The sequence below is a fragment of the Xenopus tropicalis genome, chromosome 5 (assembly GCF_000004195.4).
Source record: "Xenopus tropicalis strain Nigerian chromosome 5, UCB_Xtro_10.0, whole genome shotgun sequence".
Classification (NCBI taxonomy): domain Eukaryota; kingdom Metazoa; phylum Chordata; class Amphibia; order Anura; family Pipidae; genus Xenopus; species Xenopus tropicalis.
In genome coordinates this window covers 128,723,679-128,746,644 of record NC_030681.2, presented here as the reverse complement: position 1 = coordinate 128,746,644, position 22,966 = coordinate 128,723,679, and the positions used below count along the sequence as shown (strand labels likewise).

Here is a 22,966-nt window from a genome sequence, read left to right as displayed (position 1 = left end):
CTAATGCTATCCCCACCCCCAGGTACTCTACCCTAATGCTATCCTCACCCCCAAGTACTCTACCCTAATGCTATCCCCATCCCCAGGTACTCTACCCTAATGCTATCCCCATCCCCAGGTACTCTACCCTAATGCTATCCCCATCCCCAGGTACTCTACCCTAATGCTATCCCCACCCCCAGGTACTCTACCCTAATGCTATCCCCACCCCCAAGTACTCTACCCTAATGCTATTCTCACCCCCAAGTACTCTACCCTAATGCTATGCCCACTCCCAGGTACTCTACCCTAATGCTATTCTCACCCGCAGGCACTCTACCCACCCCAGACCGGCTCTGTGCTGCTGACTCCACACACTGCCCTTATGGGACTTCCTTCCTGTGCGCTTCCCTCAGCCTCTCATCAAACCCCGCCCCTTCCAAAGCCGCCTCTGCTCATGTGCAATGCAAGTGTTTTCCGTTTCCAAGGCAACAACAGCACAAAGTGTGAGAGAGAGAGACACGATGCGGCTAAAGCGATTCCTTCTCAGGTATTTCCCTCCAGGTAAGAGCGATAGGGCACTGGCACCATGGTTAAAAAAGGGATAACCCATGCAATGGGAGGGCTGTTAATGGGGTGTAAGGGGGTGTTAGAAAGTTTCTCCCGCACTGGAGAGATTATCAAATGGCAACTCTGCGCGATAAAACTCTGCGCTATCAAACTGCCCTGCTTATCTGCGTGTTTCTCTTCTGTGCCCCATGCAGAAGTTTCAGGGGCAGTTTGAGGGTAGGGCAGAGAGGGCATTTGCCCCAGGACCCCTCATCACAGGGCATTTTGAGAAAATGGCAGAGATCTGTTGTTATCGTGCAGATAAAGTGACTAAAGATATTATTTTGTGCCACAATTGTTAGAAATGTTTGGCATATACATCAGGGATGTCCAGCCTTTTATTTGTTCTTGTACTGGACAATAGCGGCAGGGATATCAGGAGGATGCTGGGAGTTGTAGTTAGACTGTAAGCTTTACAAGGCAGGATCCTCCTTCCTACTATGTCTCCTCCCACATGGCATTTAATATCTACTTTATACTTATTTTATTATACTTGTAGGCATGTGCCTAGGGTGCATCAGTTGGGGGGGGTTCTGCCTGCCTACCCCTGGTTCAGTGTCCTGAAAGTCCTGCAGGATGGGCAGATGCTGCCATAACACTCTGTAAGGTACAAGGGGTCTGCGCTTCTTGCCACCCCCCCCCATATCACACTCTCTTGAGCATGTACATAGGGAATCAAGGGTGCTTGCCTTGGGCACACTAGTAACTTGGCATGGCACTGCCTACAGTTTAGCTATAGGCAGAGGGTTGTAGGTTGGAAATCCCCCACCCCAACTTAATGTGGGACTGGGCCCCTGGGTCCCATGAGAGAACCTGACATCCAAGGGCACTCTAACAGCAATAAGATCAGTGCAACTTGTTCTAGCCATTTTAGATAGCAGAGCTAATGCACAGAATGGGCTAATGGGGATTGTTATAGGCTGGCACCCTTAGGGTGAAGACGCACGGAGCTACTTAGTAGCAGCTACTTGTCACGGCTACTAAACGCCAGAAAATACTGAGAATTGCCTCTGCTAAACACGTAGAGACAATTATCAGTAAGAGATTAGTATTACCTGTTTTAGTAGCTCTGACAAGTAGCTGCTACTAGTAGCTCTGTGTGGCTCCACCGTTAGGATCCTTGAGCCACTTGGATACTTTGATACTGTGGCAGACAGTGGCGTAACATGCCTTTACGGGACCCTACCCACAAAACAAAATTTGGATCATCCAGCTAACCTATTCTGCTGTGTTCGCTGATCACATTCACCTCTCCCCTGTCCCTTGCACACACATGCCTACACTCGGTAGCAGGAAGACAGGCAAGAAAGAGTAAATGTAGGCAGCAGGCCCCGTAAATGGTCAGAGGGTATGCTTTATTCTAGTCAGGGCTGGAAATAGGGGTAGGGGGAAGAGACACATGCCTAAGGTGCAACTGTGGTGGTGGGGGTGCTAGGCACATAACTCTTCCTTAGTCCCCCCCTCCCCTTCTGCCCACATTTCCTCTTTGGTAAAAACTTGGGAAAGATGGTGGCACTTTGATCACATATGAACTTATTTCTGGGTCAGAGATGCTCTGGCCCTACATGAAAAGTAAGCAACTTTGTTCACAGGGAGAAGATGAACCATTAAACACTGGTAGGGCTGGTGTTAAGGTAGAGCTGAGGGGTAACAAGTGGGGAGATTACAGGTTAATAAATCCACTGATTGATTTCAGCTTCCCTCCTAACAATGAGTTTCCCTTTAAGGAAAGGCTACAATCGTTATTGTTACTTTTTATTACCTTATCTTTGTATTTAGGCCCTCCTCTATTCATATCACTGTCTCTCTTTCAAACCGTTTCCTGGTTGCTAGGTTATATTGGTCCCTAGTAACCAAATACCTGCTGAAATTCCAAACTGGAGAGCTGCTGAACAAAAACTAAATAATTCAAAAACTACTAATAATAAAATATGAAGACCATTTACAACTTGTCTCAGAATAGTACTCTCTACATCATACTGAAAGTTAATGTAAAGGTGAACAACCCCTTTAAAGTGGACCTTTGTTTTTTAAATGGCCACTTATGTCTACAGTGCCGCTTAACATACCCACAGGTACAGCAACCCTATAGCATGAACTACATAGCTGTCAGCTTGCCCTTTATTGTCGGGAGTTACCCAATTTTGACCCTCTGATGATGGACGGACATGATGACGCCACTTCCTGTAATGTAATCAGCATTTTTAGCCCAGTATTACACCTTAAATGTCTGCTTTTGGGGTACAAGTGCATTAGTTCAGGTCCATCTTTTGTATCCTGCCATACTAAGGCTCATGCCACACAAAGCATATGGCATCTGTATGAAAAAGGCTAATCACTGTTTGGTTGCTATAGGTTATCCTCATAAAAACGCGTGAAAATCAAAGTCTTGCATTTTTATGCGGATATCGGCTACATGTGCCTGCACCTGAGTGTACTCAATTCACTCGGGTGCAGGCACAGGTAAGAAGTGTATGGAGCATATTTTCGGCAAGCTTTTTTGGCTTGCCGAAAATATGTGCCATACGCTACGTGTGGCATTAGCCTAAATGTACTGGGGATCATTTATAAAGACTGGGAAAATTTGCACTTGGACAGTAACCTATAGCAACCAGTCAATGATTAGCCTTTTTCATCCAGCTGCAAGTTAAGTAATAAACACAAATACCTGATTGGTTGCCATGGGTAACTGCCCAGTTGCAAATTTGCCCAGCCTTTATAAATGACTACCTTTGTGTTGAAGCGGAAGACAGCTGTTTACATGGGTTTCGGTGGGGCAAACATAGCACCTTCCAAAACTACAGTCTGCCACTATTTGAAAAACCACATTCCCCTGTGTAAATAAACTCATAAAGCCAAAGGATATAGTTGTAAATCACCATGAGTGACTTTTCCCATCCATACACTTAGCTTTATAGGGATGGGGGAAAATATTTTTTAAAATAAACAATCATCATTGCATTTATAATACAGTACTAAACTGTGAGATTATCAGCTGATGTGTGCACTAACAGTGCTGGGAAAAGTTTGGAGGATGCCCTGACCTCATTGCCCTTATTCACATTCACTAATCACAAAAAGTGCTGGCAGCCATGTACTTGATATCATTGCACCATTTCCTTCACCCAGGGCCGGGACTAGGGATTGACAGATAGAAGAGGTACGTGCCTAGAACCCTTACCATTGTATCCTAGGTTCTGCCTACCCCTAGTTCTATCCAGTGGGTGCACTGAAAGTATAACGAAAAGGGGGTCATAGTGCCAATGGGGTTGCTCACCATTGGGTTAGAGTTCCCAAACTGTGGCACCAAAGTATCAGCAGGAAGACTCAGCCTAAAAGCTTATTTCTGTGGAATTCTGACAAATGTCAGAGGGGCTGCTGTAAGATGCCATAGACAGTCATTATTAAGTGGACTAGTGGGGGACTGTTTGGGCCTCTGTGTATTTGAAATACCAGGGCCTATTTTGAATGCCATTCTGGCCTAGATAAGTATCCCTGTTTCTCTGCTAGTTCCACCTTAAAGCCTAGTTTGAAGGTCAGTTAGTCCATTGGAATGGAAATGTATATACTGCCCAATATATTTATGGAACTGTGGTTGAATGACTGATAACATCATTTTTTCCTATATTTGTAACCTTTTTTTGAGCTAAGCAGGCCCCTGACCAAATGTTTGACCCCCAAGTGAGACTTAAACTGATAAAGTCCTACAACCACCGAGTTAAAGTTATGTAAGATCCCCACCAATTTGCATTGTTCAGCCAGTAAATAATATGTTTGGATCTGGAGAGGAATGGCTGTTTTTTTCTGAAATGAAATGGAATGCCCTTAATAAATAGGCCAATAAAAGGCAGAACATGTAGCATGTGTGGTTCAGGTAACCCAGTTTTATTTGCCTAACAGGTAATTACATTTTCTCATTTAGCTTTCATCTGCACTTCAAAGTAACAGCTTTCTAGAAAAATCAAGTGGATTCTAAATGCGTTCAGTGCATCTCCATATTATTTATATATTGATGCAGGAGAAGCATTCCAGGCTTAGCAGCTTCATCTTCACATGTTCTGCTCAAATCAAGAGGAAACCTGTGAATTTCTTATTTATTTCATGTAATTTTCCTCCCTTCAAATCAATTACTTGCTACAGCAAAGTATTTAAAGAAAACTATTATTTTTGTGCAACTCTTAACTTGCTTTTTACTTATTCATTTCCATCCTTTGGCCCATAATTTAACTTCATGACACAGTTAATATTTTGGGCTCTGGTTTATCCAATGGAAATGGTAAAAGGGGCAAAGCTATGGAAGAAAGTACAGGTATGGGATCCATTATCCGGAAACCCATTATCCAGAAATTACGAATTACGGAAAGGCCATCTTCCATAGACTCCATTATAAGAAAATAATTCTAATTTTTAAAAATGATTTCCTTTTTCTCTGTAATAATAAATTGGTACCTTGTACTTGATCCCAACTAAGATATAATTACCCCTTTTTGGGGGCAGAACAGCCCTATTTGGGTTTATTTAATGGTTAAATGATTCCCTTTTCTCTGTAATAATAAATTAGTACCTTGTACTTGATCCCAGCTAAGATATAATTAATCCTTATTGGAGGCTAAACAATCCTATTGGGTTTAAATGATGTTTAAATTATTTTTTATTAGACTTAAGGTATGGAGATCCAAATTATGGAAAGATCCCTTATCCGGAAAGCCCTAGGTCCCAAGGATTCTGGATGACAGGTCCCATACCTGTATAAACAAATTAGATAAATGAAGGATTTCAGTAATGAGGATTGGCTGCCCAGTGGGGTCTTGTACACATTAGTGAAGGGTATCAGTTTCATCTTTAATTACATAAAATAATTTATCAGTAAGGAAAGAAGAAGGTCAAACTGGCAGACAGAATAGGTAATTAGGAACTGGCCCATCTGGCATGAAATGAGGGATTTTCAGAAGTCTTCATGCCTTTCTATTTTGGAGAGGGATGTTTTGACTGCCACTACCATTAGGCATAAAACTGAGGTGGTTTATGTAGAAGCTGATGGCATAGTGAGCAGAATTTCAACTTAGAAAAATGTATTACCGGTAGTTTTATTATCTCAAAGTCTAAAAAATACAGAGAGTTTCATTCAGCAAAGGTTGTTTCAATTGTTTAACTTTCTTTTCCCAGGAATTATTTTAGAGTATGAAAAAGGAGGAGAACTGAAAACCAAGGCTATTGATTTACTGGAACTCTCCCCTACGTAAGTCACCATTACACTGTGCCCTGAAAGGGATCACAGATTTATAACCAGTCACTACAGTACGGTGTGACTCGGTTCATACTTGAGTGTACAACTACTTTAATGCTGTCCCATATGTCTTGCATGTATAAAGTCAGAGATTTAGAGAAGGTAAAAAGGTTAAAAAGGAACAGTAATACAATATTTTAGATGGACAAATGGTTGGATTGGTTATGAGTACCCGAGTGAGACAGTGATATTGATGATGTGAGGAGACTTGCAGTTAGTGCATCTCTGGAGCCATAGCAGCACACAACTGACTTTTCATGTTTATTTCTTTCTGTAGGACAGATGTGGATTTGGTAGTAGAAGAAATCCAGAAAGCTGAGCCACTTATCACTGCCTCCCGCACCCAACAAGTAAAACAGCTCATCCTGAGGCTGCAAGAAAAGATTGGTCAACAAGATAGCCGCCAGTTCTACCTATTCAAGGCGAGTGTTTGAGGTATAGGGCTGTGGTGTACAGGTGGATTTGGCACATGCCTTACCCACATCATCATAGAATTCAAATACTGCTTAGGTGTGTAGGCTGAACACAGATGAAAAATACTGTTTATAATGGTGAATTACCTCTTACATCAATGTGTCACATTACAAAATATTTCCAAGCTGATAGAGCACAGCCCCTTGATGTGTTACTGGTGCTGGACTTGGCATTTACTAACTGTGGAGATAAAATCTGAACAGATAAATAATGATCACACCAACTGATACATCAGTTCCATAGTTAAGGGCTTCCCCTATGACTTTTCCTACTCTGGAATCAGGGGAAAATGTCTGGAAAATTAAGGGAAGGCCATCTTCCATTTTAAACAAATTATTAATTTTTAAAAAAAATGATTTCTTTTTTTGCTTTAGTAATAACACAGCACCTTGTACTTGATTCCAACTAAGAAATCATTAATGCGTATTGGAGGCAAAACAATCCTATTGGATCTATTTAATGCTTAAATCATTTTTTTTTAGATTTAAGTTATGGAAATCAAAATAATGGAAAGATCCCTTTTCAGAAAGGCCCAGGTCCCGAGTATTCTAGATAGTAGGTCCCATACCTGTACTTCTAATTAATAAGCCCTTATTGCATCAGCATTAAAAGGGTTGGGGTCCTAGGTTGGGCTCTTTACTTGTCATTTCTAAATCTACTGTACCTGAGGTAGGGAATGACCATTGGTAAGATATCTCCAAAGCAAATGGTATCTGCTTCTATTGGCAAAGGGGTACAGGTCAGGAATCACTCCATTGCGCCTTCCTGCCTGTTGTAAGTACCCTCCAAACATACAAAGATAGAGCTTTACAGCAGCCCCAGGATTTTAATGCATTTATAAAGCTTGCCTAAATGTTTACACTCATGCCTACAATCACACTCCATGCTCTTGTACCAAGTAGTTTTCCCATTCAGGGAATTTTTGTTTTCTAATGCATGAATGAGTAGAAATTATAGTATTTTACCAATTAGTAGGTCTCATGTCAATTGGAAAAGGTACCAGCTCCACATGCAGAGTGCTATCAGTATTATGTTCGGGAACTGAAGGTGGCTACTAATGTGAATGTGATTTTGCCAGTATTGGTGTTCACCTGTTCCCAGCCAAATTCTGTTTCTCACCAGACATTCTTACATCCTTCAGTTTCTATAATAAAACAGCACATATATGCATCAGTGTTAAAATCTACAAAATAAATAACACAAACCACATAGGCTAACATTGAGGCCTGCCACGTATTTCCAGCAGAGGGCTCTAGCACTCTACTCATGCAACTGGGATGCAAATGACATTGCCTTGTTTGTGAAAAGCTATTTACTAATCCATCTCTTTTGATAATATGCTATTTATTTAAACTGACACAATAACCTTGCAATCTTTAAAATGCTATATATACTCATGGGGGGAACTGCTGATAGCATCATTATTTGTGGTTATTACCTTCAATTTCTAGTGCTAGGACTAGTACTGTGTTTTGAACAAAGTAATGTCTAGAAATAAAAATAATTTATTATTATTGTTTTTATTCGCATCTGTAAAGCCTCATACCCTACTTGTTTAGCCCCGGCCATTCAAAGAAAAGCATCACATTTTAATCAATATGTATTTCAGCAATGTCACACGTCTCAAGCACCATACATTTATAACATTATAACATTCTTTCCAACAAGGTAGCCAACAACTTCTTCAAATAATGTACAGCAGAAATGATTTCATTCATTCAGGTAAATTAAATGGCATCATTTCTGCTGTAAGCTTTAAATAAATGTGCTGATGGCTGCACTGTACAACTGTGCAAATTGGCAGAGCAGAACCTAAAGGTTTGTCGGGTTAAGAGCTGATCTAACTGTACAGATTCAATGATAAAATATTGATTTATTTTTCTTTTTTAATTTATCTCTTCAAGGAGAACCAAAGACATTATTTATATTTGATGCCCAGTAGTATGCTGTGGACATTATTTTTATCCCCTGGTCAGGAAGAGAACCACCTAAACAGATGGTGGTTATAGGGGATTCAATCATTAGGAAAGTGGACAGGGTAATCTGTCGAGCGGATCGCTTCAACCGGACAGTTTGCTGTCTTCCTGGTGCCAGGGTTCGGCATGTGGTTGATCGGGTCGACACATTATTGGGAGGGGCTGGGCATGACCCGGCTGTCTTGGTACATATCGGTACTAACGACAAAATGAACGGTAGGTGGGGGACCTTAAAGAGTGAGTTCAGGGATCTAGGCTCTAAAATTAAGCAAAGGTCCTCCAATGTAATTTTTTCGGAAATTTTGCCGGTGCCGCGTGCTAGTTTAGGGAGACAGCGGGAGCTTAGGGAGCTAAATGCGTGGCTAAAGTCTTGGTGTAGGAAGGAAGGGTTTGGGTTCCTAGAGCACTGGGCTGACTTTTCTTTGGGGTACAATCTATACAGCCCTGACGGATTGCACCTCAATGGAAGGGGGTCTACTGTGCTAGGGGAGAGAATGGTTAAGAGGCTGGAGGAGTGTTTAAACTAGACAAGGGGGGGGTTCGTAAGCTAGATTCTTATGGGAGAGCTAGTGTAGATGGGGCAGTGGGACCAGTAAAGGGTTGTGGGGGAGGAGTGAGGGGGGCATATAGTTTATCAGATAAGGAGCTTCCATTGTTACAAGGGAAACAGACTAATTTTCACCTTAGCTCTAACTGTCCTTTAGCTAATGTAAGCTGTAGAGGAAGAAGTAGTAATCTCCGCTGCATGCTGGCTAATGCGCGTAGCTTGTCGGGAAAAATAGGGGAGCTGCAGGCTATTGCATGTATTGAAAATTATGACTTAATTGGTATCACTGAGACCTGGTGGGATGAAAAATGCGACTGGGCAGTGAATTTAAATGGGTATACGCTTTTTAGGAGGGACAGAGGGATTAAAAAGGGTGGAGGGGTTTGTCTTTATGTAAAGTCAGATTTAAAGCCATGTAATAAAGACATTACCAATGAAAACGTTGAATCTCTTTGGGTAGAAATTTCAGTAGGGCTGAAGGTCACAAAGAAAATGATCATTGGTGTATGCTATAAACCACCCCGTATAGATGAGGGGGATGAGTCCCAGCTACTTTTGCAAATGGAGGAGGCTTCAAAATTGGGTCAAGTTGTTATTATGGGGGACTTTAATTATCCGGACATTGACTGGAGTAATGGGGTGGCTAAGTCAGAAGAAGCTAGTAGGTTTGTAAATATGCTAAATGACAACTTTTTATTTCAGGTGGTTCAAGAACCTACTCGGAATGAGTCTATTTTGGACCTGGTAATATCTAATAATACTGAACTTATCTCTAACATTTGTGTGGGTGAGCATTTGGGGAACAGTGATCACAACATGGTCTCCTTTGAGATAATGCTACAGAGACAGCTCTATAAGGGAGTAACTAAAACGCTCAATTTTAGACGTGCAGACTTTGCCAGTTTAAGGGCATCTCTGCAATGTGTCAACTGGGAAAGGCTTTTCATGGGGTTAGACACAGAAGGAAAATGGAACATCTTTAAAACATTGCTTTGCAGGTATACACAACAGTATATTCCCCTTGTAAGCAAGGAGAGGCATCGCAAAGCAAAACCCTTATGGCTGAATAAAAGAGTTAAGGTCGAGGTTGGTAATAAAAAACGTGCTTTTAAAGCATTCAAGTTAGCTGGGACAGCGGAAACTTTCATCAGGTACAAGGAAGCAAATAAAGCATGCAAAAAAGCTATCAGGCAAGCTAAAATAGAGATGGAAAGGGATATTGCAGCTAGGAGTAAAAAGAATCCAAAATTATTTTTTAATTATGTGAATAGTAAAAAATGAAGCAAGAAGGGGTGGGAACTTTATTATCACGGGGAGGTACGTTGGTTGATGAGAACGGGGAAAAAGCTGAAATTTTGAACTCTTATTTTTCATCTGTCTATACATCTGAGGAGCCAGATAATGAAGGCTTCCCTTTTAATATACCCAGTGCTAGTAATTTAGCTACTGGCGCATGGGTCACTCAGGAGGAAATTCAAAAGAGACTTGAACATGTAAAGGTAAACAAAGGTCCAGGACCGGATGGGATTCATCCCAGGGTATTAAATGAGCTGAGCGCTGTGATTGCCAAGCCTCTTCACATAATTTTTCAGGATTCGTTGAGGTTTGGCATGGTGCCGAGAGACTGGCGGATTGCTAATGTGGTGCCGTTATTTAAAAAGGGATCTCGTTCTCAGCCTGAAAACTATAGGCCTGTTAGTCTGACATCAGTAGTAGGAAAGCTTCTGGAAGGGGTAATAAGGGATAGGATAGTTGAATACATTGCAGTTCACAATACTATTAGTTTGTGCCAGCATGGTTTTATGCGTAACAGATCTTGCCAGACTAATTTAGTTGCCTTTTATGAGGAGGTGAGCAGGAACCTTGATGCTGGAATGGCAGTTGATGTCATCTACTTAGATTTTGCTAAAGCGTTTGATACAGTACCTCACAGAAGGTTAATGAAATTAAGGAATATTGGCCTAGAACATAATATTTGTAATTGGATAGAAAACTGGCTGAAGGATAGAGTACAAAGAGTGGTGGTAAATGGAACATTTTCTAATTGGGCCAGTGTGGTTAGTGGAGTACCGCAGGGGTCAGTCCTTGGTCCTTTGCTTTTTAACTTGTTTATTAATGACCTGGAGGTGGGCATAGAGAGTACTGTTTCTATTTTTGCTGATGACACTAAATTGTGCAAAACTATAAGTTCCATGCAGGATGCTGCCGCTTTGCAGAGCGATTTGACAAAATTGGAAAACTGGGCAGCAAACTGGAAAATGAGGTTCAATGTTGACAAATGCAAAGTTATGCACTTTGGTAGGAATAATATAAACGCAAACTATCTACTGAATGGTAGTGTGTTGGGGGCATCCTTAATGGAGAAGGATCTAGGGGTTTTTGTAGATCACAAGTTGTCTAATTCCAGGCAGTGTCATTCTGTGGCTACTACAGCAAATAAAGTGCTGTCTTGTATAAAAAAGGGCATTGACTCAAGGGATGAGAACATATTTTTGCCGCTTTATAGGTCCCTGGTAAGGCCTCACCTTGAGTATGCAGTGCAGTTTTGGGCTCCAGTCCTTAAGAAGGATATTAATGAGCTGGAGAGAGTGCAGAGACGTGCAACTAAACTGGTAAAGGGGATGGAAGATTTAAACTATGAGGTTAGACTGTCGAGGTTGGGGTTGTTTTCTCTGGAAAAGAGGCGCTTGCGAGGGGACATGATTACTCTGTACAAGTACATTAGAGGGGATTATAGGCAGTTGGGGGATGTTCTTTTTTCCCATAAAAACAATCAGCGCACCAGAGGTCACCCCTATAGATTAGAGGAACAGAGCTTCCATTTGAAGCAGCGTAGGTGGTTTTTCACGGTGAGGGCAGTGAGGCTGTGGAATGCCCTTCCTAGTGATGTGGTAATGGCAGACTCTGTTAATGCCTTTAAGAGGGGCCTGGATGAGTTTTTGAACAAGCAGAATATCCAAGGCTATTGTGATACTAATATCTACAGTTAGTATTACTGGTTGTATATATATAGTTTATGTATGTGAGTGTATAGATTGGTTAGTATAGGTTGTGTGCTGGGTTTACTCGGATGGGTTGAACTTGATGGACAATGGTCTTTTTTCAACCCTATGTAACTATGTAACTATGTAACTATGTAAAAGTTTTTTAAAAAAGGAATAGACTAAAAATGAGTATCTTGTACATAGGTCTCAGCGCAATGACAGATATCCCCTTTTCTACAGGTAATAAGGCTTATGATATTACCTGCCTATTTACATTCATTTGAGTGACTGCAAAAAACACTTTAGGTGTGGTGATCCCTTGTAATCTCCAGAAATTGCGGAAGGAAGAATTTTTAAAAAATTACATGGGACCACTGCATTTAAAATGTTTGACATGCAGTGATTGAAATGAATGCAGAGGCACAGGTGTTTTTAGGCAATAAAGTGCCCTCTCTGTCATAACTCCTATTGCTTTTTAATTATTGGCAATCACCTCACCCCATAAACCCAGCTAACAGATTTCAGTGTTGCCCCAGTCTGTATCCAGATGCATGCATGCATGAAATGCAAGTGAAGTTGCCAGACATGGCTGCTGCCAACGTTGCCTCACCGCATGTCTTCATCTGATTTAGCACAACACAGGGATCGGTTTTTTTTTGCTAGAGACCCTGGCTCGATACCCTATGGCAACTCCTTGTGACCCTGGAAAAGTCACTTAACCTCCTAGGTTCCCATCATGTTTAGTGCTCCATGGCGGCTTTCATTTCCATAAGCTATATGAGTGCAGCAACACTGCTATGGGAGGTTTATGTCTGTTTAATGTACTAGCCCAGCAGTATAGCAAATAGAAGAAGCGTGCCCTTGGCATACGCCATATTTTTATTCTGGCCAGCCCTCTTGTCAGTGCCTGCTCAGCGATTCTGTGTGATTACCTTTTGGGAACTATTGGGTCTGGTTAAAAATCAAATGTGAAATCCAGTCACTGTGGTTCATTGTTGGATTAGCACTGTAAACATATAAAACACATGCACCACATGTCCAATTTATAGTTATTGCATCCATGTATAGCGAGGCTGCATAGATGACTCCATCAGTAATCCGAATGCTGGTAATGTGCGTGGCATTGTAGCCTGGCGGTGCTGGAGTCTTTGGGTTTGATGCCAGCCCTGGCACTATCTGCAAGGAGTTAGTATGTTCTACCCATTGCTGGTGTGGGTTTCCTCCCACACTCGAAAAAACAATTGGGCAGGTTAAATGGCTGCTGGTAAAATTGGCCTTTGTTTGTGTGAATGTGATATGAACTTCCTTGGTGTCCACTAGTCGCAGGAAGCATGCTTTCACCCTTCAAAGAAAATAACTCTCATTGTTTGACTATTTGAATGGCCATAGGCATCTAGAAGATCATATACCCTTTCACAAACTGAGATCAATATCCTGCTTTCAATAATGCATGTAGTGGCAACCCTATCTATGCACATGATAAAGAGACTTGTAACAAACTTCCACAGCCATGGCTCCACATATGACAGTTTCGCAAAGGCCCAGAAAAATCATGTGCAGAGCGACATGTGGCTCTCAGAGAGAACATCAGTTCATTTCATTGCAAAGTATTGTTTTCTCCCCGATACGCAAAAGGTGAAATAAAACCTCTCTTTTGCTTACTTAAAAAAGAGTCCAGCATGTGGTAGATGCTGCTGATTAACACTATTGGCAAAAGTGGTAATTCTGTTGGCGAATGAAGGCAGCAATTTACTCCTATAACAAATATAACAAATACACCAGCCATGTGTGTGGATCTCTGTGCTGCTCAACAACTGTATGCTTTCATTTCTTTTTATTTCTTAATGTTTGTATTGTTAGTTAATGGAATATACAATACAGGAAAATGCTTCTGCGGTAATGCTAGAAATATTTAGGCAATATTATAATCTTAGTTCCCCTTGCAGAGTTTTCTTAAAGGGCCAGTACACCACTTGTTCAACATGAGTTCAATCAATAATGCTTGTCCCAATTATTTTGACTATTGTTTTCTGGGCCAGACTGGGAATGACTTTGACGCAGGTTCAATATATATGCAATATATGTATAAACAATCCCTTTTTTTTTGTTTAAAGGGGAGGGCATTTTTGGTAGCTGTATGTACAGAATACCTTATGGTCCTAAATGTATTGATATGGGTAAGTCTAGAGTATTTCTTTATTTTACAGACAAAAACAAGAGGCCCTCTTCACTCACAGATTACCAATATAAACAGGACAATAAAACATTCTGTGCATTATGCTGCAAAGAAATGACCTCCCTTTAGGGCTGTGACACACGGGGAGATTAGTTGCGCCGCAACAAATCTCTGTTGTCCCGGATGACTACCGTATATACTCGAGTATAAGCCGATCCGAATATAAGCCGAGGTACCTAATTTTACCTAAGAAAACTGGAAAATCTTATTGACTCGAGTATAAGCCTAGGGTGCAGCCACTACTGCTAAGTTTCAATAAGCAAATATAAAGAAAATGACCTAAAAAGGAATTATCACAAGGATTTGTCAAAATCCTTTGTCAAAATCCCCCCCGCCGTGTGTCACCCGAGCACTCTCTCCTTACCCCTCCTGTGTGTCACCCTAGCACTCTCTCCTTACCCCTCCCGTGTGTCACCCTAGCACTCTCTCCTTACCCCTCCCGTGTGTCACCCTAGCACTCTCTCCTTACCCCTCCCGTGTGTCACCCTAGCACTCTCTCCTTACCCCTCCCGTGTGTCACCCTAGCACTCTCTCCTTACCCCTCCCGTGTGTCACCCTAGCACTCTCTCCTTACCCCTCCCGTGTGTCACCCTAGCACTCTCTCCTTACCCCTCCCGTGTGTCACCCTAGCACTCTCTCCTTACCCCTCCCGTGTGTCACCCTAAAAACTACAAGAATGCTTCCACTCCCTGCATCCTCAGCAAGCCAGCTGACGTCACAGTGCCCAGCACAAGAGCAGCTACTGGGCGCTGCCGGGTCACACACACACATAGGAGCTGACACAAGCAGCATTGCTAAGAGCGCCAGTGACAAATGTGCAGCTAAATAATGAAAGAGAAATGAATGCAAATTCTACAACATCCCACTCTGTGCTGCTTTTCTCTGCTGGTATCCCTCCCAGGCCTCCCCAGCTCATGGCAAATTCCCCTCAACCCTCAAATGCTTCTTACCGCTGTCTCCGATTATGAGCAGCTTGAAGAGATCCCGGGCCATGGTGGCGACCTGTGCAAATGTGAGGCCCGGTCCCGGGATCCGTGCGCTCTAGCCGGAAGTGACAGCGAACCAAAGCACAGGCGCACAACGTCACCCGAGTACTGTCAGTCCGACGTCGCGCCGCCGGCAACCAACACCCCGCCCCGAGTACTCACAGTCCTCCATCGCGCCGCCGGCATCCACCAGTCCACGTCGCGCTGCTGGACGCTGGCCCGAGCTGTTACAGTCATACAGACTAGGTACAGGAACATCAGTTGCAGCGCATGCTGGTACGTCGCGCGCAAGTACCTAACCCCCCTCTGCGTGCGTGTGACATGCCAGCATGCAGCTGTTGGATTGAGAGTGCTCGGGCGACGCAGGGGGGGGCTCTGGGGGGTTGATCGGCGGCGCAACATGCCTGCAGCCTTGCGCAGCAGATGCGCAGCTACTTGACTCGAGTATAAGCCGAGAATTCCTTTTTTAGCACATTTTGAGTGTTGGAAAACTCGGCTTATACTCGAGTATATACGGTAATCTCCCTGAGATGCCATCCCACCAGCTAGAATGTAAATCGGTGGGATGGCATACGCGGCGCTGTGATTTGCGAAGTTGCCAAAGTTTCCTCTCAAGGCAACTTCAGCAACTTTGGCAAATCACGCCGCCACGTATGCCATCCTACACTTTCTTTCATCTGATTCATTAAAAATTTTACTGCGTCATTATACATTTTACACAGGGACTGAGCTTTACCTGCAACTTACTTCCTTTCAAGGTTTAGACTCCCAAATGATTGTCCTCTTTCTTGTTTTATTCTATATGAATTCTGCACTCCTGCTTAAATATTTCAAATAGTTTAGTGGCTAATTAATTTACAATAAACAATGTTTTTTTGTAATATAATTTGAAAAATCATATTATAATCTTCTTTTTTCTTTTATATTTAAATTAAGTTTAGTGGTAAGCACATACAGAGAGATGATAGTGGGTATCCTATCTCCATTACAAATTACTCTTAGTAAGGAGAACATTTATTTGCACTCATATATGACCCAATTGCATGTCAGCCAGCTGGTTCAGTCCTTCTACCATTGTGTCCTTATATAACTTTATTAAGTTTATTCCATAAAACTGGCCAGTTATTCACCATACAGGTATGAGACCTGTTATCCATAATGCCTGGGACCCAGGTTTTACCGGTTAAGGGGTTTTTCCATTATGTTGGATTTCCATACTTTGCTTAAAAATTATTTAAACATAAAATAAACACTGTCTTATTATTACAGAGAAAAAGGAAATCATCTTTAAAATGCAGAATTATTTCATTCAAATTGAGTCAATGGGAAATGGCATTCCTGTAATTTAGATCTTTCTGTATAATGGGTTTCCGGATAATGGATCCCATACCTGTACTACATTTCTAGACAGCCAGATTATATTTAAATGATTATTTCATCCAAAGAGGTCCTATGCTGTTTGGGGTCTGTAAAACCCACTTGGGGGGCCACATCCTAATTCGGCTCCAGTAAAAAAAAAATACATCATAAATAAAATTTCTAGTGTCCTCAAATAAAGTACAGTCCATATAATTTGCCAAAAACCTGCATGCCACATGGGCAGTGTTGGACTGGGGTGTTTGGGTCCAACCTCAGGGGCCCCAAACCCAAGACACTACCCTCCCCTGCCACTTTCTGCATACCTGGAAATTTTTCCTTGTGGTTGCAATCAGGGGTAAGGGGAGGGCCCACAGTTACGCAGGAGTGGGCTGGGTTGGTGGGGCCCACCAGGTTTGCTACCGGTGTCCCACTGACCATTTTAGAACCAGATAAACCAAGATGAATTCCCTTTCTGTAATTTAAATTGATAATTTTTAGATTTTCTGCATATGTGTGTTATTAGCAAGATAACTATACTTAAAGGTTTTATTTGGGAAAGCCTGATCCATAAGCATACACATATGCCCAAATGCCAAATGATCATCAAAATGAAAGAATTCTTTTCTGTTACAAAGCAGTGCTCCAACTTATTCCATATAGCAGAAGGATGACCTGTTTTACCTACTGTATATGTTTGTAGGCCATAGCCATTATAAATATGTATAAGCTGTAGAAAAATGGCGTGGATCTTGTGAGGTTTACTAAGCTGATGTATGTAAAGAATGGAATGCTACAAGCTACCTGTAGAGGTTCAGTGAATGGGATTATGAGGCCAAGAACGGATAAGCGATGAGATATCCCCACCGTTGTTTGTTGTCAGTAGGAAGTCGATATATGTCATTAAGTAGTATGTGGCTCTCCATAAAATGAAGTGACTGTGAATAATGAACACACATAAGTAGCACATATTTCTCTTTATTCTACACAGGCACTACTACATGATTCTTGCTGCACCACTTAGATAGAAATCAGCTGCCCCTTTTTGTAGGTTTTCATCCTACTCATTCCCTGAATAACATATGAACCATATTCAATGCCACTAGTACTAAAATGCATGTATTCTAAAGCTTATCTTCTGGCACGCAGTAGGGGTATTTATGCACGCAAGCGCAGTAGCGCAGAGGAATTACTGCCACCTTAAGACCAGGTGGTTTATTAATTAACCTCATCTTTGTTTTTTTTTTAAAGGTCAATTTTTATTATTTTGTAATAGAAAAAACAAAACACAACAAAATAAAACAGTCAAATAGCCATAGTTTCCAGGTCTATAAATTGTACATCAGAGCCACTGGGGGAAGTATAAGTTGTTTAGCAGAGAAGAGTGCTATTACATTATTAAGGTCATCAGATTCGCTCAAATTTGTGCTGTGTACCCCTAGCCTTTGATGTAAGGTGCTGTGTACCCCTAACCTCTGAGGTAAGTTTGATAAGTGGTATCGCCTTGTTAACTAATTGTTGCCGTGAGGAGACACTACAGTAGATAAAGTGGCTCCCATCAGTGCATTGCAATATCTTTCTTAGCATAGTATAGCAATGACCGGTATCTGTTGCGGCCATAATTGGTTGGAATAATATCATGCAAGATACCCAGGAGGAAAATTTAAGGTGACACTATATGAGGGAACTTCCACCTCAGGGAAGTCATTTACCAAAATATTAATGATGCTTCGCCAGAAGGTAAAGTTTAACCTCAGCTATGTTTTTAATGCATACATTTATTAATGGGTTGTGCAGCTGCGGTTTGACAATGAGTTACAGGAGCACTGGCATCTCTTTCTATGAAATTCACTGGACCTGGGATTTTCTTGAGGTCTGTCTAAAATGTGTTCCACCATGCCTTGGGACTACTTAAACTTTAAAAGTGAGAAGCATATTTCCCCCTTTATATATTCATTATATTGATTGCATCTCTAGACTTCTGGGCTGAGAGCGGCATTGCTTAAAACTAGTTCAACATAGGGAATAGGGAATTTACACTAAATTTGTCTTATATCTGTCTCTTACAGGTTCTACGAGCTCACATCTTACCGCTCACAAATGTGGCTTTTAATAAGTCTGGCTCAAGGTAAGAAAATCTATAGATGATTGTGTGGGTGTGTTTTAACTTCACCATCTGTAGATATAGGGTACAGATACTGGAACTAAAGCCTAAATGTATTTTTAGAATTAAAGCAGCAATGAATATTAATGAACCACAATTCATATTATTATTATTCTCTGGCCCTCCGCCATATTTTTACTATTTCGGCTCAATAAATAGTTCATAATTAAAGGAGAAGGAAAGGCTGATAAAGAGTTAATCCCAATTTGCAGGCATACCTTCAGTTCTCTCAATAGTGCCCTTAAGTCTCCCCATATTTCTCCCATTCAGATGATTAGAAGCCAAACAGGAAGAAAAAACTCTGAGCTCTGTAAAGAAAGTTCCCATAATTCCTCACTCCTGCACTCAGACCAGGCAGCAGTGTGAATGACGGGCTGGGAAACAGTTGGGGGAAGGACCGAACACAAATATTAGTCATGAAAAATAATAATCAAAATCCTGCCTTGCCATATATTCATTGGCTGCTTGCTAGTGTAAACGACCCAACTACTATAGGATCCGTTATCCAGAGACCCAGATGGACACCATGCTTTTGTATAAGGGAGATTTCAGATGGGCGCTTTATCGCCCGGCAAGAGATCTCTTTTTCTGTGGGAGATGAAGTATCTGACAAAACCTTCCCCTTTACTGCCAAGTGAATAAAAAATGGCACCTGCATTTTAAGCAATTACCAGGGATCACTTCATGTATTGTGTTTTACATGCTGCGATTCCAACGGAAGTGAAGGGGCAGATACTGTTAGGTGCTTCATTATCCGTGGGAGAGGATATTTCTCACCGGGTCCCAAGCATTCTGAGTAACAGGTGCCCTTTTATTATTTATAAAACTGGAACTGCTGGGATTACTTTGGGATTCCCTTGTTCAAGTGTTGATGACTCTGCGCCCACCAATACATGTACAGATACTGGAACTAAAGCCTAAATATGTTTATAGAATTAAAGCAGCAATGAGAATTAATAACCCAGGATTCGTATTATTATTATTTTTTCTCTATCCTTTCGGGATACAAAAAGTCCTAATAATAGGACAAGCAAGTGCCCTGTCTAATTTTAACCTTTTTATAGACCTCTTGTACATATTGCCACTGAATTTTACAACCCCATAGGGGCCTATGGCAGGCGACAAGTACAGGGTTGGCCTGCGCCCCCTGGGGCTGAAGTTCAAACCTTGCAGCACATTTTTTTAGCTGACAGGTGGGGCAGACTGGGGGAAGAAGTGCTAAATGAGCACTAAAGAGTGAAGTTTTGTACCCCTTAGTGCTCATTTCTTCTCCCAGCCTGTGCAGCCTGTGCATAGGCAGCAAGACTGCTCTGCTCAAGTCAACAAGACCAAAGGATGTATTAATACTAAGCTGCCAGTAGAGGAATAAAAAACACCTTGAAGCACGGCTTGCAACAGGACTACCAACATGCATTCATTTTTAAATACAGTGGCTTGCAAAAGTATTGAATTTTTCCACATTTTGTCACATTACAGCTACAAACATGAATTAATTTTATTGGAATTCCACGTGAAAGACCAATACAAAGTGGTGTACACGAGAGAAGTGGAACGAAAATCATACATGATTCCAAAAATTTTTTACAAATAAATAACTGCAAAGTGGGGTGTGCGTAAATATTCAGCCCCCTTTGGTCTGAGCGCAGTCAGTTGCCCATAGACATTGCCTGATGAGTGCTAATGACTAGAGTGCAACTGTGTGTAATCTAATGTCAGTACAAATACAGCTGCTCGTGACGGCCTCAGAGGTTGTCTAAGAGAATATTGGGGGCAACAACACCATGAAGTCCAAAGAACACACCAGACAGGTCAGGGATAAAGTTATTGAGAAATTTAAAGCAGGCTTAGGCTACAAAAAGATTTCCAAAGCCTTGAACATCCCACGGAGCACTGTTCAAGCGATCATTCAGAAATGGAAGGAGTATGGCACAACTATAAACCTACCAAGACAAGGCCGTCCACCTAAACTCACAGGCCGAACAAGGAGAGCGCTGATCAGAAATGCAGCCAAGAGGCCCATGGTGACTCTGGGGGAGCTGCAGAGATCTACAGCTCAGGTGGGGGAATCTGTCCATAGGACAACTATTAGTCGTGCACTGCACAAAGTTGGCCTTTATGGAAGAGTGGCAAGAAGAAAGCCATTGTTAACAGAAAACCATAAGAAGTCCCGTTTGCAGTTTGCCACAAGCCATGTGGGGGACACAGCAAACATGTGGAAGAAGGTGCTCTGGTCAGATGAGACCAAAATGGAACTTTTTGGCCAAAATGCAAAACGCTATGTGTGGCGGAAAACTAACACTGCACATCACTCTGAACACACCATCCCCACTGTCAAATATGGTGGTGGCAGCATCATGCTCTGGGGGTGCTTCTCTTCAGCAGGGACAGGGAAGCTGGTCAGAGTTGATGGGAAGATGGATGGAGCCAAATACAGGGCAAACTTGGAAGAAAACCTCTTGGAGTCTGCAAAAGACTTGAGACTGGGGCGGAGGTTCACCTTCCAGCAGGACAACGACCCTAAACATAAAGCCAGGGCAACAATGGAATGGGTTAAAACAAAACATATCCATGTGTTAGAATGGCCCAGTCAAAGTCCAGATCTAAATCCAATCGAGAATCTGTGGCAAGATCTGGAAACTGCTGTTCACAAACGTTGTCCATCTAATCTGACTGAGCTGGAGCTGTTTTGCAAAGAAGAATGGGCAAGGATTTCAGTCTGTAGATGTGCAAAGCTGGTAGAGACATACCCTAAAAGACTGGCAGCTGTAATTGCAGCAAAAGGTGCTTCTACAAAGTATTGACTCAGGGGGCTGAATAATTACGCACACACCACTCTACAGTTATTTGTAAAAAATGTTTGGAATCATGTATGATTTTCGTTCCACTTCTCACATGTACACCACTTTGTATTGGTCTTTCACATGGAATTCCAATAAAATTGATTCATGTTTGTGGGTGTAATGTGACAAAATGCGGAAAAGTTCAAGGGGGCCGAATACTTTTGCAAGCCACTGTATGTCTATTAGACTAATCACAGTGATGAACCAGTCATGTCCATATTTAGGCTCTGTGTCTCATATATGAATCCAGTGATGGTATTATTAATGTTAATAAGCGCTCTCATAGATGACCGTTACTGAGTGTTTGACCCAAAAAGACTTTTTATCTAATTTTGGTTCTTGACACAAGATAGGGACATGCCTAAGCTCAGGCGAGACCTTACAGTACAGTATTACAGAGAGAGATAACCAGCTGAGCTCTATTTGATGTTACATATCAGATTTTTCAGGTAAAAATTGGGAGCAGAGTTGAAAGTGTTGAACCAACATAGGTCACCCTTTTATGATGAGTATTTTAAATGGTATGATTTCTGGATCAGGTTAGATATCTGTCAGAAATTCAGAATTTATATTTGCAGGTGTGACTATACAATATATATTGGTAGATATAGTTATCCTTGTCTTTTCTCTTCTGGTGCTATTCACGTACCCTTCCCTTATTGTATCCCTGCTTACAAATAATTTCCTCTGATCCTGTTTTAACCTATGCCCATTAATGTGTGTCAGAAATTTTAGTTTTAGGGAAACAGATATCAAATCAGCTGTTATACATATTATGTTTTATCTGCATCTTTTAGATTGAGCCAAATCCTTGTGTTATTCTACATGTTTTGGTATTATACAGATGTGCATGGTTATATTCTCTAGGGCATTTTGTTGTACATCATAAGCAAAAATTTCATGTATTTGACTGTAGTTAAATTATGACTTTAAGTGGCAGTGAGTAGTGTCATTCCTGTGCTTTCTTTCCTTTAGTTTCATCACAGGGAGCTATGACCGGACATGCAAAGTATGGGACACTGCGTCGGGAGAAGAACTACATACATTAGAGGGCCATCGCAATGTGGTCTATGCCATACAGTTTAATAACCCCTATGGGTAAGTAGGGCACGTTCATTTTTGTGTGACGCACAATATTTATCATTATCATCAGCAAACCAGTATTTGAAAGCAGAGAAGCAAGGACAAATTTGGCGTTGAACAGCCTTATCTGCAAAAGGCTACTTAGGCACATCCAGGGTCACAAAGACAGATCCAAATTAGACTTTCTTTGGCCCTGATGGGTTTCATTTGCCTACAGATTAAGCCAACCGTGCATACAGTTAATGTATACAGTATGGACAGTAAGTGGGGTGCCATTGTCTATGGTTCAAGTACCTCTTGGCCTGGCTCTTGTAAGGCATATAAACAGAATTAAGCAGGGATCAATAGGCCTCACTTCTTCGAGTTCCCATTTACTCTATATGGTTGGCATCAAAGTATAAGGTATCTCTATGGGAGATGGCCTTCATGTAATTCTGAGCTTTTC

The 22,966-nt window shown here is 41.6% G+C and overlaps 1 protein-coding gene across 1 annotated transcript in view; it reads left to right on the top strand.

Moving 5' to 3' along the window:
* The first annotated feature begins 491 nt into the window (after positions 1-491).
* daw1 (dynein assembly factor with WDR repeat domains 1) overlaps positions 492-22,966 on the top strand; it is a 29,845-nt gene continuing 7,370 nt past the window's right edge. The window contains 5 exon segments of the mRNA NM_204018.1: positions 492-543; positions 5,755-5,827; positions 6,153-6,297; positions 18,504-18,562; positions 22,414-22,536. Coding sequence (NP_989349.1) covers positions 504-543; positions 5,755-5,827; positions 6,153-6,297; positions 18,504-18,562; positions 22,414-22,536 — 440 coding nt within the window. The 5' untranslated portion in view covers positions 492-503.